The following is a 17816-nucleotide window of genomic DNA, read 5'->3' as shown; positions in this document are numbered from 1 at the left end:
AAATGGCCATAAGGCTTGTTTTAGCCCTGTCACAAAAAACCGTCTCTAACCGAAAATCAAAGGACCATAGGGCCAAACATAATTTATTATTTAAAAAAAAGAATTGAAAAAAAATATGAATCAAATTTTGTGAAATAGAAGTTATAGGAAAAAAAAGACTCAGCTAGCCGTTGTATTCAAAATTTTCATACTATTTGTGTCAGTTATAACCGACACGATTGCAATTCAAATTACTATTCGTGTCAGTTATAACCGACACAATTGCAATTAATAAAAATAATTCCTGTTTAGCCGTTATTATTCGTGTCGGTTATAACCGACAGTAAATTATTCCTGTCGGTTATATCCGACAAGAAATCCGACAGTTTTAAGCAAAATTCTAGCCAACCCGGGGCTGGCTGGCTGGCTGGAAGGAGCCAGCCCTTTGGCCATTTGGCCCTTTTAGATTCTGTTGGACCCACGAGCCCTCTGACCCTCTGGACCCTTCGATTGGAGATGGCCTAATGACTCTTCGTTGGCATCTTGTGTATCTTGCCCAGCACCTCCCCAGTTCATGTTGTTGATAAGGACTTAGATTCGGAGAATCTCTTTGCTTGTCACAGATAATTATGTGTTTTAACGCTGTTCTTTTTTGTGTTTGTAAAGTTGATATTTTTGGTAACTTTTGATACAATACTTGTTCCATAGCTATAATGATAGATATGGAGTCAGAATGCTGCACTTGTTCTTGTGTGAAGTCACATGAATTAACGCTGGCTACATCTTCTGTGTTTTTCCTTTCATTTTCGCCTGGATGAGGGTATCGGATTCTTCATCTTAGTCAAGATACTAACACAGACTGCGTGTGAATGAATCAACACCCTAAACTAACAAGGCTCTCCACATTGTGAAGGTTGGGTAACGTCTATTGTAAACAGTCTTACTTCACTTTTGCAAATAGGCTGTTTCAACATATTTCACAGAGGAACATGTTCGTAACGTCAAGGCTTACTCTCATTTAGAATCATTCTTGGATCGATCCCGTTTAGTAACCAAATAAAAGATGTTGAGATGTGTCATTGACCAAAAGAATGCTTGTTTTACTGAACCAAAAAATTGGCACATGTGTAAAGAATGCAAACATCAAGGATTCTGTACCTTCTCAGTGAACCTTCTACTGTTAAAATATGCCTACAAGAAAGGACTAGCCTTCGATCATTTGAAGCCGTTAGTTCTTCCATAGAAGGCAACTAAGCTTCGGAATGAACAGCGGCATACTGTGTGATCTTACGAGTGATTTGCCCTTGTAAGCCGTTCAAAGAGTCATAATCCTGTTTAAATTACACATCAAAGCGAAAATTATCTTAACCTAAAACACCTTTGCTATGAGCATAACTGAAAGATGAAAACTACGTTTATTCAGGTAAACGAAAATAAAAGTACATTTGGGACAATGCTAAAGGTTTAAAGGATTACCTGTATCATCAACACTATGCTCTCTGCTCAAAGTTTATTTTGAATTGGTTGAATTACTACACCTCCAGACACCAAAATAGCCACCATCTCATCAGAATCAACTCCTGCATCAACTTGGTTGCGCCCCACACCCTCGAAGAACTCAATCCGCTTAGTAGTGAAATCAATTCTTTTATCCAATTGATGATCAAGTCCGATCAAACTTTCAAGACGACCAGGATCAAGAAAATTCTTACCTTCCAGTTCCAGGCATTCAATCAAAAGCAGCTTCTCATCAAGTTCTTGATTCTTTAATCTCTCTTTTTCCAATTGTCTGTTCAGCTTGGATATATTGTTCTTAAGAAAGGATTCTTGATCCACCATGAACTTACCTTGCCTTTCTTCAGGTAAATTCTTGAATTTTTCGAGTACATAAAATGCTTCTTGTGGGAAGGCCACACATCCACCTAGGTATCAGAAGTATTGTAAATAACAGCACATGCAATAACCCCGCATAAAGTTGTGATCTCATTCAGCTTTCTGAAGAAACTAGCCTTCCTCTTTTTTAAGGTTGCTCTCCTGCTTGGTTCATGAGAAATCAATTCATGCTTAGTCGTATTTTTAGCCATGGTTGGGAATACAAAGAAGCAGCAGGTACCTTCCGGAAGTTGCACATGAGATGGTTATATAGGGAATTACTTCGGTGGCTGCAAGGAGTCAACTCAACCGTAATATTGCTCTTAACTGTAGCATCTTCAAGGATATAGGTATCACCTATAATTGGTCAGGAAAAGAGTAAGTATGGTATAATTCTGAATAGGATTACTAAACAAGACTTTCAGCATTTAATTTGTCAACCAAATTCAGTTGGAAAATGACGTTTGTATTTCATTTAAGAGTAAACAACCTTCTAAAAGGATATTCAACATACGACTAAGATTATTTGCATGACCGAGTGCATTTGTAGAATACATGATACTCGCACAAGTGGTGGTAGTATCTACATTTGATCATTGTTGTACAATACTCTTGCGTAACCAGCATAAGCCTTGTTTACTAGATTAAAGTACTGATTATTACCTTTATGTCGAATGTGGAATTATTTATAATCTCGTTATCCTCTCCAAAAACTTCGACAATGTTTTGAGGAGTTCCGGTCTTTTTTTTCTTTTTTTTAAAGCAGAGTTCTTACAAGTCTTACATGCTGGTTTTGCATATGAGAAAGAGAGATTTTGTTTTGTTTGTTTTGCTTTTCATTGTTATTTTCTTTTGCTCTTCTAATGCATGGTGTTCATTTTCTTTTCAAAGGCTTATGCATATTATAATATCTTTTTCCAAGTAGCAAAGATTTAGAGTCCACATAAGCATAAAACGTGGGATTCACAGTGTCCACGCAGACACTAAAAAGACTTACTAACAGGCTGGTTAATGGAAGGATCAATTTGTAGGTTTTATTTTATTTCGGGAATAAGTTTGAAATGTGAAGCAGTACATTGGAAACGATCCAAGAGTTTGGGGAGTCTTTCTGTAGTTGATCCTAATAATAATAGAACTCTAAGAATCAACAAATAAAAAAAAATTAATAAAAGAAGTGAATTTCCAACCCTTTGCTACACCGATTTATACTGATAAAAGATTTCAGTTAAAAGTCCAAAGTAAATAGAGAACTATCTTAGCCAATAAAAGTTACCTGAAATATAGATAAGTTTCTGAGGTCAATTGCTTGGCTTGAAGATCAATCTCCAACAAGCGTCTCCATCATAAACAATATGGACCTTCCTTTTAACAATCATAATCCCATAGGAGGAAATGCAACTGATTTGGCATCTTAAGGAAAACACCATCTCCAGTTTAGGACTTTTGAGTAAAGTTGTGTAATCTGAACGAGGAAGAATAAAAACCGACACATTTAGGAGAAGAAACCTGCCACAGATGATACTGTTCCAAGGTCAAATGCTTCTCTACCAAGCAGTCAATCAATTGCTTCTCTACCTAGCATGTCCAGTAATAAATGAAAGTGCTGGAAAAGGAAACAGGATGAAAGTGTATAACAGATGAAGGAAAGCTAAAAAATCAATTCTGTAAAGATTTAAGGAAATATGTTTCTTTTTGGGGTGGCTATTTAGGGATTTTCTTATTCCACGGTTTTGTCTTATTGTGGTCTAGTAATGGTCTCAGTTCAACATAATGAACAAATTATATAGTCTCGTACTTTTTTCTAGACAAATATTTCCTGGAAAAACTAAGAACTTGTTGATATGTTAAAATAAATATAAAGTTAAAAGTCTACTCAGGACTTTTTAGTGTTCTGTTTTCTATCAAAACAAACTGAGCCAAGGCAAATAACTTTGTCACACTTTCCGTTATACTAAATTTAAATCATTGAGATCAGTAAATTATACCTAAATATACCAGGCTCCTTTGACATATTTGTGTACCGATGAATCCAAACTAGTTTCCCATACGATGTTTCCAAATCTGTTTTAGCTTCGTCCCATGTACCTTCTTCCAAATAGGATCCATTTATTCTGTGTCCTTGAGTTTTGACTGAAGGACTCTTGTACTTCCACAAGAGAGCATTTATCCAGGTATCCAGGTAATAATCTCCATTCTCAATACATATTACATACACAATGCAGCTACCAATAATCTCTACAAGAACAAGCACCATCTCTGAAATGATGAAAACGAATAGGATCTCTTAGGATTATTTCTCTTTTTTCCACCTCAGAGAAGAGCTTCATTGTTGTATGACAATCACAGCAGACTCTCAAATTCTTCATCACCCTAATTGGAGCTGATGGTGGCAAACTGATAATTCCAAAAGTTACAGCTAACTTTTACTGTGGTAGTTCACTTTGTTGTCCTTAAGTTCCGGTTCAGAAGTAATCAACTTACCAACAATACAATCTATTTTCTGTATCTTATGCAACATTTCTTCCAACCGAGTATAAATTAATTGCACCATTTGGTGAGACCGATCGCCACTAACAAAAGAATGAACTTTGTTTCCTACCTCTATCCAACTTAGACCAGGTTCCTTCTTAACTCCTCGATTTTTCATCAGTTCCCTAATTCTTTTGGCCGGTAACTCTATCCCAGCATCATTGTAAATGTTGTACAGAAGAACATATGATGCAGCAGCTTGAGGTTCAAGATCAATTAGCTTTTCTGCAACACGTTTTGCAGCAACAGTGTCCTTATAAACCCTGCAAGCACTCAACAAGGCTCGCCACATAACTGGATTATCCTCAAAAGATGAGTTGAAAATGAACTTCTCAGCATCTGCTAGCCTTCCTGCACGACCTAGGAGATCAACAACGCAGGCACAATGCTCTACATTGGTTGACATGCCATAATCTTTCTTCATTGTTTCAAAATATCTGCATTAACAAGAAGAGTCAAGAAATTAACACACCCTGGAAGTGAGCATTTAAAGTGCATTCACAAGTGTTCATTTTTACAAACCAAAATATTGGGTTGCAATTGAAAAGGCTTGACATGATGACCTAGAAACAAAACAACAACAACAACAAAGCCTTTTCCCACTAAGTGGGGTCAGCGAATCCTAGAAAGCCATTCCGCTCGGTTCTGTGCCACGTTTTTCATTAGATCCAAGTAAGTCTTTTCTTAGAGTCTCTTCCAAAGTCACATGATGACCTAGAAACAACAAAATAAATTTCAAAATGGCATACCTCTCCAAATGATTCCTATTCAATTATAAATTGATTCCCAGCAGTTCAACACTACAAAACAATACATTTTCCTCATTACATCTAAATGCTCCACCCTTTCTTCCCTTCATGACTTCTTAGATGGATTACCTACGCTATTGTTAATTTCAGTTCCCAGCAACTTATCACCTCTTACTTTCCCAAGTCCCAAATTCAGGAAAATTACTTACTGAAAAAACTGAAGAGCAGAATATTAACCATTGGTGAATTGTGAACAAAAACAAGGAGCGAGAAGCATAAGATGAAGTTTGTTTCACTTTCAAAAAGATTTGAACTAAAAGAAAGAACAAGAGATGTGTGAAGAAGGAAAATGGAGGGAAATTGTTTATGTTACTGTATTTGGTTCCTTGAAGAATACGTAAGGAAATTCTTACAAATATAAATACTTCGTATCATATTTCATATATTTTTCCCAGAAATTTTGAGAAGGAAAATGGAGTGATTTAATCTTGTTTCCTTATCTTTACGATTTTTATTTCAAATCAAACAAAAGCAATGAAATTTAAATTTTCAGTTTCTATAACCTACCGTAAACCTTCTTCTACTAGCCCTCCATGACTGCATGCAGTCAAAACTCCAAGGAAAGTGATGTGGTTGGGTGCAATTCCACAAATCTTCATCAACTCAAAAAGATTCAAGGCTTCATTTGCACATCCATGTTGTGCTTTGCTACATATCATCACGGACCAGGAAACCACATCAGGATTCTCTATCTCTGTAAAGGAAAAATTAGCAGAATCAATATCTCCAGATTTTGCATACATGCATATCTGTGAATTTTGAACAACAGTGAATTTCCCAAATCCAGCTTTTACAGCATATCCTTGGATCTGCTCTCCAGATCTTGCTGCAGCCAAATCAGCACACGCACCCAGCATGCTTGATATTATGAATTCATCAGGCTTCATTCCAGATTCCAAAAGTCTATAAAATAAATCAAATGCACTTTCAATTTCCCCATTTTGGATATAACCTGCAACCATGGATGTCCACGAGACAATATCTGGCCTAGGAGTTAAGTTAAAGCATCTCAACGCATAATTGGATAAACCCAAAGAACAGTAGAAATCAATAAGCCCACTTCCAATGAATTCATCTCCCTGTAGGTCATTCTTGTAGACTTGAGTGTGAACTTGTTTCCCGCACTCAAGAGCTTCAACCGATTTACAAGCTCTCAATATGATTGAGAAAGTAAATGTTGATGGCTTGATTCCTAGCCTTTGCATCTCTGATAGAAGATTAAACACTTCATTTGCATGTCCATAAGAAAAGGTCTCTATTTGGAGGAACCCCGCAATCATGGCATTATACAAAACAACATTGCGGTAAGGCATGAATTTGAATATTTGTATCGCCTTGCCTAAGCCACAAGTCTTTGCATACATATCAAGCAATGCCGTTCCTACTGCAACATCCAAGTCCAACCCCAGTTTGACATTGTATCCATGAAGTATTTTCCCAAATAGTCCTGAATTGTCAAGAATTTTGCCACATGCCTTGAGGGCACTCCCTAGTGTATAGGTATTCAAGCTCAACCCACACTGATGCATTTTCACTAGAGTGGTCAATGTTTCCTCGTTAGCACCAATTCGAGCATAGCAAGCAATCAAGGAATTCCATGAGACATGGTCCAAGTTATCTGAACTCTGAAACAAATTCCTAGCATGATCAACTCGGCCGCACTTGGAGTACATATCAATAAGAGAATTGGTGAGAACAACTTCTGGGGCCGACCCGTTGACGACTATCAATCCATGAACCAGCTTACCCAGCTCAAAATCACCGATTTGACCACACACACTCAAAGCACCGGCATAAGTAAACCTATCAAGTTTTAAACCAGTCATTCTTGCTTCGTTAAAAACACCCATTGCCTTATCAAACAGACCCACCTCGTTATATCCAGAAATCAAGGAGTTGTACGAAATGAGATTCCGCTTAGGCATTCTATCGAACAGGTGGCGTGCACTGTCGAATTCTCCGAGCCTGGAATACATGGTGAGAAGATTGTTGAGAAAAAACATACAGGGCTTAAAGGAGGTTTTGATGATGTGGGCGTGGGCAAGTTTTCCATGGAGTGAAGACCCAGTTTTGGTAGCGTGTTGGACAAGTTTTGTATAGGCAACATTGTCGAGAGCATGAGAGCACTGCTGTGGAGTAGGTGCGGGTTGAGGCAACATACTAGGTTCTTTTACTTGACGATTGGAAGCCAGAGGGTCGAAAAGTTGAATGGAAAGAGGACACTCAGGTTTTGGGGGCCCTGATTTATGGAGCAACACGATTCAAGTCGACAACGATTGCGGTTTTGGGGGCCCTGATTTATGGAGCAACATGATTCAAGTCGACAATGATTGCGGTTCTACGACGACATGGCAACAGCCGTCGTCTTCTTTCCCGTGCTTTTCAATCAGCCGCTCTACAAAGCTTTTCAAATTTAGCCTTCTCTTCTCGACCCATGGTCCAAAGTCCAAACTCGAAAGGACTTCTTTTTAGCCCAAAAACTAGCAATGGTGCCCACGCGTTGCTACGGGTGTCAAAACTACTGGACGTAAAAATGCATAAAAAAACATGAGAATATGGTGTAAAATGATATGTAACCCAGTTTTGTACTGAGAAGGCAGGCACAAACGTTAATCAAAGCGAAAAATGAAAAGCCTCTGAATTCCATGTTGCAAACTGGGCTATTGAAAAGCCTCTGAATTTATAGCCTAAATCAGGCCTGATAAAGATAATTTTAAAGCTTAAAAATTTTACACCAATGATAAATTTGAAAAGCATAATAACCATAAAACCTTACTTTTGGACACATGCATTAGTCCGCCTAGAAAAAAAAGGACCAAAAAAAGTACAATAATTTAAAAACACCAACCAACATTTCACAGTATAAAACAAAATAAAAAACTATTAAATTCCAGACTATAAACTTTATAACCAAAGAAATTAAAAGAACCTCAATTGTCAAATAAAAATTTTAAGCTATATAAAATCATAAATAAGAAAGCACACAAGTAGGGAGCAATACTCGCCAAATTGATTTTTGTTGTTTAAAAAGTAAACCCCAAACAAAACCCCAAGTAAAAGACCCAGCCATTTTCTTTGCTTTCTCTCAACTACCTTTCTTCTTCCATTTCTCTCAGTTTTTTCATTCTCCCTTCCTCTCAACCCGAAGTAATTAACGATAATTGATAACACTACAGAATTATTCCCAATTCTCAACCTCACATAAAATTCAAAGCTCGAAAATAAAAAAGTCTGAAAGATTGAATCTGAGAAGGATAAAATGTGGAAAAATACCTAGATATTTTGTTGGAGGAGGGAAGAAGCCCAGGCAGCTGAATGACTGCACTCACAGTGATTTTCAAACTCTGCAGAGTTTGTCTCTTGCAATTTTTTTAAAGATCTTGCTGCTTTCTTTGAAAGTTTGGAGAGTTTTTTTATGTTCGTATACTATTAAAAAGAAAACGCATGTTAGTAAAAAGAAAATATCATTAACAACAGCATAGATTATTTCAATTGTGCCTACTATAATCAATTAGGGAGAGAACCAATATAAAGTAATCCATACATTTTCAAACTGAAATATAAATATTTACAAAGCTCTATTACTGAGAAAGACCAACACCCTTATTTTTTGCACCATGATCAGTTTTAATGTTCACATTTATAAATATCACAGGTTTAAGTTCTAATTTTTCTCTCTCTGCCTATTTCAATTTAAACTTCTTTTTTCACTTGGTTCAAATGATAGAAACTTACTGAAAGACACAAAGTTTAATTCAACTATAAACAATGTTATCCAATGAATTACATTAACGTCAATCAATTTACAGCGTTCTCAGTGCATGAGGAATGAAAAGCAGAAAGAGCTTATTCGTGAAAAGAAAATAATGGAGTTCTTTCCTTTACCGCACTTCCCCTTCCAAATCTACTTTCCCAATTCCCATGTTCAAATGGACCACTTTTCCTAACAAATATTTTTTTTTCTCTATTGGCTTCCCCCAATAAGTACGGAACCAAACCTATCAATCAATCAACTTAAATTAGCCATTGTTCTCAACACCGTTGGCACATCTTTGATTTGAAAGAAAATTAAGCAATGCTATATATAATTGTGTTCTGCTCCCCTGCCCCCGTTTTTCATTTTTTAATAAATATGGCACCAAATCCATCAACCATTTATCCAATTCAGTGCAGAAAAACCCTATGAAAAGTTATAAAGCATAATTCAAGCATTATAAAAATAACTAAAAACATATAGATTGGTGATTCCACAGCAAAACACAATTTGTTCCACCAAGAAATTGAATAAATTTTTTTTATTTTATATTTTTCGTAGTTTTTGCATATCCTGAAAAAACTTATATTTTTCAAACTTCGTTTTACTATCAGTTTACTACAATCTATACTAATGTTAGCTTGAATGAATGACAAACAGTTGTTACCTTCTTGAATTAACAAAGATAAGTACCATTTTACATTAGTTGAAGGTAATATAAATTTGTTAACAAAAAAGACAAACATAAAAGTATAAAAATAAAATAAAATAAAAAATAAAAAAGACAGCCATTAGTTGAGGAGAAACCAATGCCATGTTGAATCAACGACAAACAGTTGCTATCTCCTCGAATTAATGAAGATAACCATCATTTTTCATTAGTTGAAGGTAATATAAAAAGAGATTATACATGTGCAGTTTTAATATGCACAAATCCTATGCAATCAACCAAATCGCTCGTGTCTTCTCAGGCAGGAAAATACAATGGAACGATCAGGAGGTTTCCATGGCTATCAAAAGACCACGACTACTCCAAATACAACCTCTGCTTCTGGTAAAACTATTCGTCCTTAATTTTCTTAATAATTAACTTACCTATGTATAATTTCACGTTTCTTACAATACACACACACACACTTTTCTTGATATATATATGTGTGGGGTACCATTTTTATATATCTATTGCATGTATTAGATGTATGTATCTTGGTTAATTCAGAGCCTATCTGTCCGTTTGTCTTTGAGATCTATCTATAGTTGTATACTCTTAGAAGGAAACACATGCATTTGCACCAAAAGCAAAGTTTTTTGTTGGGTTAAATACTTATGAATCACTCTTAGCACTAATTAATTCTACAAAGCATGAATATCCTAGCATTAATCCGAATTAAAAGATAGTTGACAAAATTCAGTACCTACAATATTTGTGATTCTCCAAGATTCTCAAATGCATATATTTTCGAACATATCCAGGCAAACACAAAATTCATAGTCAACATTTAAAAGCAAATCACATTGATAATATCAACCCAAATCAGCAAAGAAAAGTAATATTGGGAAATATCCACCACTACCTCAGACGGAAGCCCGTTTTCAATAATCCTTTGGTTGTTTATAAACCCTTGGTGCGACCACAACGCTAAAATAGAAGAGAGGTCTGTACTTTGATCTTGCAACTTCGATGCCCAAATTTACCTCAGTGCTTTGATCGTATGTTCTGTTTTACTTCAGTATATATTTACAAATATTGTCCCCGTCAAGGTTGATGGGTATTACCTTCTCAATCTGCTCGACGATAACTCGGGCAGGAAGAAGAGGAAGATTAATGGGTATTACCTTCTCAATCTGCTCGGCGAGGTCGCCGCCGGTATTGTCCCCGTCAACCTCCACGGCTTGCTCGATTCGATTGGCCCCGCCGGTATTATCCCCGAAGTCTCCTGCTCCCCCGAGGATGAGTCGAAATCGAAGAACAGGGAGTCAGCCGCCACAGCGAAGACGGAGGTTTAGCTGTCGCCACTGGTGAGGACGTCGTGGGGCCGAGTTCAGGTACTTCCTTCCCGGTTTAATGACTCGTTTATTGAGAATTGGAAGAAAGAAAGTAAGACACATGTAAGAGATTGTAGTTTAGATGAGGAGATTGAATGTAAAAAAGACAAGATGGTTTAGTGGGGACAGTGAAGGCTGCGAAGGAGAATGGGGAGAGGAAAGATGGGTGGGGGTGAAGAGGAGAAGGGGCTCGGGGAAGGTGGGGGTGGGGTGTATTTTTGGATGAGAGGGGAGGTGAAGAGAGTGGAGGAGAGGGAGGTGGGTTTCAGTTTTTTTTTTTTTTTTTTTTTTTTTTAATTAAAAAAAAAAAAATTTGGCACGTGGCACACATTTGGCAGCCATCTGCCACAAATGTAGCAATTATGTTAACTTTAAACGGATCAATAAATGAAAAATATAACGGATGTATTATATTGAAATAAAATTGTACTTTTGGTATAAAAGTAAAATGTTTTAAAGATATTGTAAAGAATTGAAAGCGATCTTAAATTGAGGTAGTAAAGTGTAATTTACCGTATAATAAATCATTGTCCTTCTATCTCATTGAGGAACTAGGATCCTCTTCAAATCCATCTCTAGAGATCCCGCAATCATGTTCGTTCATCATCTATCGTACGGTCAGAAATTATTTAAAATTTGAAATTCAAATATGAATACTACCTAACAAAAACTGACCGTACGATATAAAATAAATAAAATTGCAAGATTCCTAGGGAATGGATCCGGAGAGGATCCTGGTTCCTCATTGAGGACCCATACTCATATCACGTGGCCCTCATGGCATCCCCGTATTATATCAACTTAAACTCCATCCACGTGGCTCACATGGGTCCACACCAATCTCTAAATAAAGCTATACTGTACCAACTAAATTCCCTCTACGACTGAGCATATCGACACTTTATCAAACTCCCCAATCCCGATCGCACAACTAAAACCCCCCGTGGCTTCTCTGTAATTAAGGACAAAACGAGGTCGTAAAACAACGGAAAAAACTCGTCTGGGAGCACACGTGGCGGGTTTAGCACCAGATGCAGCAAAAGCCGCTGTGCCGCACCGCAGGGAAGCCACGTCAGACAAAGGGGAGGTAGTTGCTTTCTGTCTGTTTCTATTTGGACACGTAGTAACCATTTTTCTTCTTCCTTTAACTTCTCTCACTGCCACAACTCCGCAAGCGAGGCACTCAACTCTCAAAACGGTGCGTTTTCTTGGCTCGGAGTCGTTTCGCTAAATCTCAGATCTGGAGAACATATCTGCCTGAGTTGTTGGCAAGTGATAACGGTTATTGATTATTTCTGTTTGGTTGCTGAGAAAATGAGGGAAAGTGAAGGAAAATGTGACTTATTTACAGGAATAGTAACTTTGCTCTTTTTCTGGTTTTGTAGGAGTTTGGTACCGGAGAATTTGATTTAGTTCCAGGAATAGTAACTGACTGTAGACTGTGGAGAGAAATTGGAGTTCGGAAATGGCGACTGATACTGAATTTCATCAGTCTGATATACCTTCAGACCGTCAACACTCCCAGGTACTAATTCTATATACTTTCACTTCCTGAATTTTCTGTTTGGTTGCTGAGAAATTGAAATTTTAAGTTTAGGGCATGAATTGTAAACTCTAACGTTGATCTTGTTGAACTCGAATTCTCTGTTTGACTACTGAGAAATTGGAAATCTGAATTTAGTACGTGAATTGTTTGACTTGTTGCTTAAGATTTCTTATGACATTTTTTTTTTCCTATTTTAATTATGTTTTGTAGATGTTGGAGTTTTAGATTATGTGTTGTAGATGTGATTTGTGGGATTTAACCGTTCGAAGGTTGCTACCATATGATTTTGTTGTTTTCATATAAAATCAGGATGTATCTTTCTCTCAAATTTTGGATCATGGTTCAATATCCTTTGGAAGATTTTCTGTAGAAACACTTGCGTGGGAAAAACGTTCTGTCTTTCGGCACAACAGATGTCAGGAGGAGCTCGAAAAATACAAGTCCAATGGATTGGTTGCTCAAAAGAAGGCTTACTTTGAAGAATATTACAAAAAAATTAGAGCCCTCAAGGTACTGCAGGCGGAGCATCAAGAAACCACTGAACCTGATCTTTGCCCGGATGGGAAGATCAATGCCTCGCAGTCCGAAAATGACAATTGTGATGACTTATCTCAAGTGACAAAGTCAGGAAATGAGACAGTCGCTAACTTGGGAAGCGTAGCGGATAAACCAGTACAACTAAACTTGAGTGACTGTAACGACAGTACTAACAAGGTTATTGTGACGGAAGAAACCAGTAAGACTCTATCAATTGAACCGGAACATGATAGAATTGGGGCTTCCTTATCACCCACTCCATCGGTCACTAGGAGCTTGAAATCTTCCCAGCCTGACAGCCCTGTCTCTGACCCTGTCAAGAATGACGCTAACAAGCCAAAGAAACATGGATCTCCTGTATTAAAGTCTAAGGTATTATCTGGTCTCTGATATACATATCTCATTTCTAGAACAACCCAATCTTTGTCAACTAGGCCAAGGAACACAGATTACATCTATCTTAAAATATTTAGTTTTGAATGTGGATCTTTTAGTGGAGCGTTAAATGTCAATTGGTCTCCACAGTCAAAGCATCATCTGGGCACAAAAAAAAGGGCATACACAAAACATATTAGAATTAGACAGGTACTACGACAGGGTTATTAACACTCTCATAGTCATTTTATCTTCTGGAAAGAAGAAAGACAGGATTCAAGGTTCATTGACCTGTTAAATCGTGGTGTACGTTTTTAATTGTGCCAAAGTATCCTATGTATTGACCTCTGAATTAGCTTTCTTGAGTGCAGACTTTTTCTTTGAATTCTTGTTATGCTTCTGAGGGGTAATTTTGGTTTGTTTTTTTCCTAGGGTAATGCTGCTTTACCACGGAACAAACCAAAGTTGGACTGCAAAGTTACTAGACCCAGAGATGATGTTAAGGCATCAGAGGAGTCAAAACCACGTCTGCCTCATCATTCTACTGCCAAAAGAGATAACAATCTTCTTCCTAGCAAGGGTAACACTCGTAGCTCAGCCACTGATAATAATTTCAACCATGTTTCCATACGTAAACAGCTCACTGAAGTATGCTCCAGTGCCACTGTTCACCTTGCATCAACAAGAAGTAGATTGGTGTCATTTTCTCCTAGTGGTAGAAGTCATCCAAAAAAGGAAAATTCGAATGGCAAAAATTTGGCTGATACATTACGAACAAATCCACCAGTTCATTCACGATCTGTCCAGGTTGGCCATCTGGGTTTCATTCAGAATTATAATTTCAAGCAGCTGTTATGCTGATAATTTTTTTTTGTCTCTTTTAATCTTTTTGTGCAGAGTCCATCAGAACAGAAATCCATTCCTGGTGGTTTGAAGAACATGGCTATAGAGAAACGGTATGGTTTCTCTCTCTCTCTCTCTCTCTCTCTCTCTCTCTCATTTGACTAGTTGGCCATTTCAGGAGCTGTACTGGAGTTTCTAGAAAGCCTTTAGACTTGGGTAGTGAGCAGATGCGACCAAAGGTTGGCCTATCTGAAAACCAGAGACCAAAATCAATGTAATGCATGTTATTTTTTGACATATTGCTTCCTCTAGTATTTCACATTTATTCTTCTGTATCTATATTTTTCACTCTCTCTCTCTCTCTCTCTCTCTCTCATTAATTTGACTAGTAAATTTGGTAATTTTCAGGAGCTGTATTGGAGTTTCTAGAAAGCCTTTAGATTTGGGCAATCAACAAATGCGACCGAAGGTTGGCCTATCTGAGAACCAGAGACCAAAATCAATGTAATGCATGTTATTTTGTTATTTGTCGACCCATTGCTTCCTCTAGTTTCTCACATTTATTCGTTCATGTGTTTTTATTGATGCTTACAAAGGTTTGAAAATGAAATAGTTGCACTGTTAATAATTACAGGTTCACATACAAACCTACCAAAAATAAATCGAACAAAAATTTTGGTGCTGACTATGATCGCAAGAATTGTGGAAAAGAAAGAAAGCAGAAAGAGGTAATCATATAATGGATGTGGTTAGTTTATGCATGAACTATTTGCTGCACTTGAAAGTTGTACATGCTCTGTCACTGGGATGAGTAACTTGAGAGTGCCCCATATTACTTTCAGCTTTTCTTGTCTAACTTTTTGGAATATGTTCTTCTAGTTTTTTCTGTTAACATTTCTTTCATTATTTGGAAGATGTTCTTGTTTTCTGTGAACATTCATATAATGTTGTTCCCCTAAAAAGCTAAAAGCCAATTGACTTTAGCCCTATCTTTCTTTACCATGAATTATGAAGTTGTTTTGTCAATGTGTGGTGAAACCATAGACTTGGATATCAGGATTTTGGAACTTCTCAATTGACATACAGTTCTGGTTAAATGTTATCCGTGATGCTTCCCAAGTTTACGAGTTTAGATAGTTGAATTATCCATGTATTCATGATAACCTTGCATGAAAATATAACAAATGAGTAATATAATTTTTTTCCTTTTTTAGCGTGTTTAACTTGTTACTACGATGGACCTTAACTAGACAAATAGCTAGACGCCACATCCTATTGTAATGTTTAAGAACTTTTAAATGGGGAATCATTATTTACTGCAAAAAAGTCTTCCTGCACAGCAGCTCCTTGTGAATATTATGAAACAAGCCAAGATCTTATTATATTTGGTTTTGAAGTTGATAGTTGTTAGTGAATGTGCTTTTCTTTTCTCTATTTTTCTAAATTTCAGTACCATGTAAATCTCATGGGAGTGTTGTATAATGTGCAGGGAGATGAGGAAAGTAACGCTGCACGCAGAAGATATTCAAAATCTGCCGCAAGCGTGGCATCCAATACTCGGAAGAATGTAAAACTTGTGCATAAGGTTGTTTCTCAATCACAGTTTTCTATTTTACAACTTATTCGTGTCTCGGAATTGATAATACTTGAATAGTTTTGCTCCCGTAAAATTGAATTTATTCAGTCTTTTTGTTTCTTCCGATAACCAACCAGATAGTGGGCACGCATATTGTTAGTTAGCAAAGTAACCAATTTGAAAACACCGTCATCAATTTCAGATTGCAGAATCAAGGTCTGGGACTCTCCCACATACTTGAAAGGAACCAAGGTACAGTTCGAGTTACTGTGTAGACTCAAGATGCTGAGCCGGGACAATAATCTCCAAAGCAGTGGTGATTAATGTCCTCTACGAAATCAGTAGGGCGCACGCAGCAGGATGACAAATGTGTCATCACATTGATAATGCAAAAGAGTGCAAGAACGGGCGAGAACCAGTGCAAGAAACCCGAATGAGCAGCTCGAGAGGTTAATGTAAGCCCTTCTGAAATGTCTGATACATTAGCCTCATATCATAATATGCACCTGAAACAGTTACTGGATAAGAATATAATGTCTATGTCTAATAAATATTTTGGAGGCTGACGTCAGACGAGATCCCGAAATTAGATTAGTTGATTTGTAATTTAAAGAATGTGTGTAAATAAAAGAAAAAGGAACAGAAACTGCGAGTGCCTTTTAAGCTTCTGGAGAAGTAAGTCTTAGTGTAAAATTAGTGGCTCTATGTAACGCATTGAAGATATGTTTGCGCCGCAAGACACGAATTATGGACATGTTTCCCTTCCCAAATTGCGACCAGTCTTTCATATTGTCATGGCAAAAGACCCCCCATTTTAGCTTGAGTTTACAATATCTTGCGAGCAAGCTGTAAACTGAAGTGCTAGAGCAACTGTATTTAACAGCTAAATCAATATTTCAAAGGTTATGCCATCAGGTTGACAATTCCTTTCTGGCAGTTGTTCATATGGTTTTGTAGCTTCGGTAAACTTATAGTTCTTGCATAAGCTACCAAGTAGATAATTGTAAGTTTTGACGTCTGGTTCACAACCCGCTTGCCTCATCTCATCAAGCATATCAACAATTCTGCCAAAATGTCTTCTCCGACAAGTTTCTCTTATCATGATCATGTAATAAAATCTCTTCTCTGTCGGAACCAAATTCACGCACTGTCGCAAGTGGTGGAGATGCACAAGTGAGCAAGTCCAAATGTACTCTAACGGTCAAGTTAGTAAGCAACTATAAGACTCAAGTAGTGGGCAAGAGAATTAGAGTGTAGATTACGTTGCCAGAGACGAATCCTAGATGAGTGTATTTATAACAGTCAGGAGAGAGATCTTTTTTAGAATAGAATCCTTGTTAAGTTGGGAGAATCCTATATGATATCTAGAAGTATATATTGCACCATCTGAGTAACCTGTAAACAGAAAACAACTGTGAGCAAGCCCAAACGTACTTTGATGGTCAAGTTAGTAAGCAAGTATAAGACTCAAGTAGTGGGTAAGAGAATTAGAGTGTAGATTACGTTGCCAGAGATGAACCCTAGATGAGTGTATTTATAACAGTCGAGAGAGAGATCTTTTTAGAATAGAATCCTTGTTAAGTTGGGAGAATCCTATATGATATCTAGAAGTATATATTGCATCCGGAGTTGTGATTACTTGTAGCGCATGCCAATTCATAGTTTGTAAGAACTCCAAGGTATATCGAGATCTAGCTGATTCCATACCGGGATCAGATCCCGTTGCAGAACAAGTATGGTCGGTCTAGTGAAGTCGCTCAAACTTCGCCCATTGCCTCGAAACAGAGTGGCGGAGTTGTCGAGTTCATGACCGGACTTCTAACGTAATTTTGGAAAAACACTTGAATGCAGAAACCACTTTAAGTGCTTCTGAAACCTAGAAACATTTTTTCTAAAGCGCTTTCAATCATTTTGAAAACACATCAAAACGAGCTTTTATATATTCACATT

General features: G+C 37.2%; 2 protein-coding genes and 1 pseudogene across 4 annotated transcripts; 1 reads left to right on the top strand and 2 right to left on the bottom strand.

The window, feature by feature from the left end:
- Positions 1–490: 490 nt before the first annotated feature.
- On the bottom strand, positions 491–4068 carry LOC137709154 (agamous-like MADS-box protein AGL80; annotated as a pseudogene).
- A 79-nt stretch (positions 4069–4147) lies between these two features.
- On the bottom strand, positions 4148–11168 carry LOC137708311 (pentatricopeptide repeat-containing protein At3g13880). The gene is made up of 4 exons (XM_068447731.1): positions 10518–11168; positions 8463–8615; positions 5697–7710; positions 4148–4817 (listed from the first exon to the last, which is right to left on the bottom strand). The coding sequence occupies exons 3-4, from the start codon at positions 7346–7348 to the stop codon at positions 4268–4270; spliced, it is 2202 nt and encodes a 733-aa protein (XP_068303832.1). The 5' UTR covers positions 7349–7710; positions 8463–8615; positions 10518–11168; the 3' UTR covers positions 4148–4267.
- A 969-nt stretch (positions 11169–12137) lies between these two features.
- Positions 12138–16620, top strand: LOC137746384 (uncharacterized). Of its 3 annotated transcripts, none has more exons than XM_068486430.1 (10): positions 12138–12187; positions 12375–12514; positions 12845–13444; positions 13880–14254; positions 14345–14403; positions 14469–14564; positions 14699–14794; positions 14925–15018; positions 15780–15875; positions 16069–16620. In XM_068486430.1, exons 2-10 carry the CDS (start codon positions 12455–12457, stop codon positions 16105–16107), a joined length of 1515 nt encoding a protein of 504 aa, XP_068342531.1. In that variant the 5' UTR covers positions 12138–12187; positions 12375–12454; the 3' UTR covers positions 16108–16620. The 3 variants fall into 3 exon arrangements, with proteins under 3 accessions (XP_068342531.1, XP_068342529.1, XP_068342530.1); XM_068486428.1 differs by having other exon boundaries at positions 12138–12257; XM_068486429.1 differs by lacking the exon at positions 12138–12187 and having other exon boundaries at positions 12265–12514.
- The last annotated feature ends 1196 nt before the right edge of the window (positions 16621–17816 follow it).

This window comes from Pyrus communis, chromosome 1 (genome assembly GCF_963583255.1).
Source record: "Pyrus communis chromosome 1, drPyrComm1.1, whole genome shotgun sequence".
NCBI lineage: Eukaryota > Viridiplantae > Streptophyta > Magnoliopsida > Rosales > Rosaceae > Pyrus > Pyrus communis.
The sequence above is the reverse complement of the archived record's forward strand: the minus strand, read 5'-3'. Positions and strand labels throughout refer to the sequence as shown.

Bases quoted from the DNA above. Each gene is read 5' to 3' on its own strand.
- LOC137708311 (XM_068447731.1), bottom strand. From the start codon at position 7,348: ATGTTGCCTCAACCCGCACCTACTCCACAGCAGTGCTCTCATGCTCTC. The intron at 4,818-5,696 runs GTAGGTTATAGA...TTGTTAATGCAG, and splicing joins CTAGTAGAAGAAGGTTTACG to ATATTTTGAAACAATGAAGA.
- LOC137746384 (XM_068486430.1), top strand. From the start codon at position 12,455: ATGGCGACTGATACTGAATTTCATCAGTCTGATATACCTTCAGACCGT. The intron at 14,255-14,344 runs GTTGGCCATCTG...CTTTTTGTGCAG, and splicing joins TTCATTCACGATCTGTCCAG to AGTCCATCAGAACAGAAATC. The intron at 15,019-15,779 runs GTAATCATATAA...TATAATGTGCAG, and splicing joins AAGAAAGAAAGCAGAAAGAG to GGAGATGAGGAAAGTAACGC.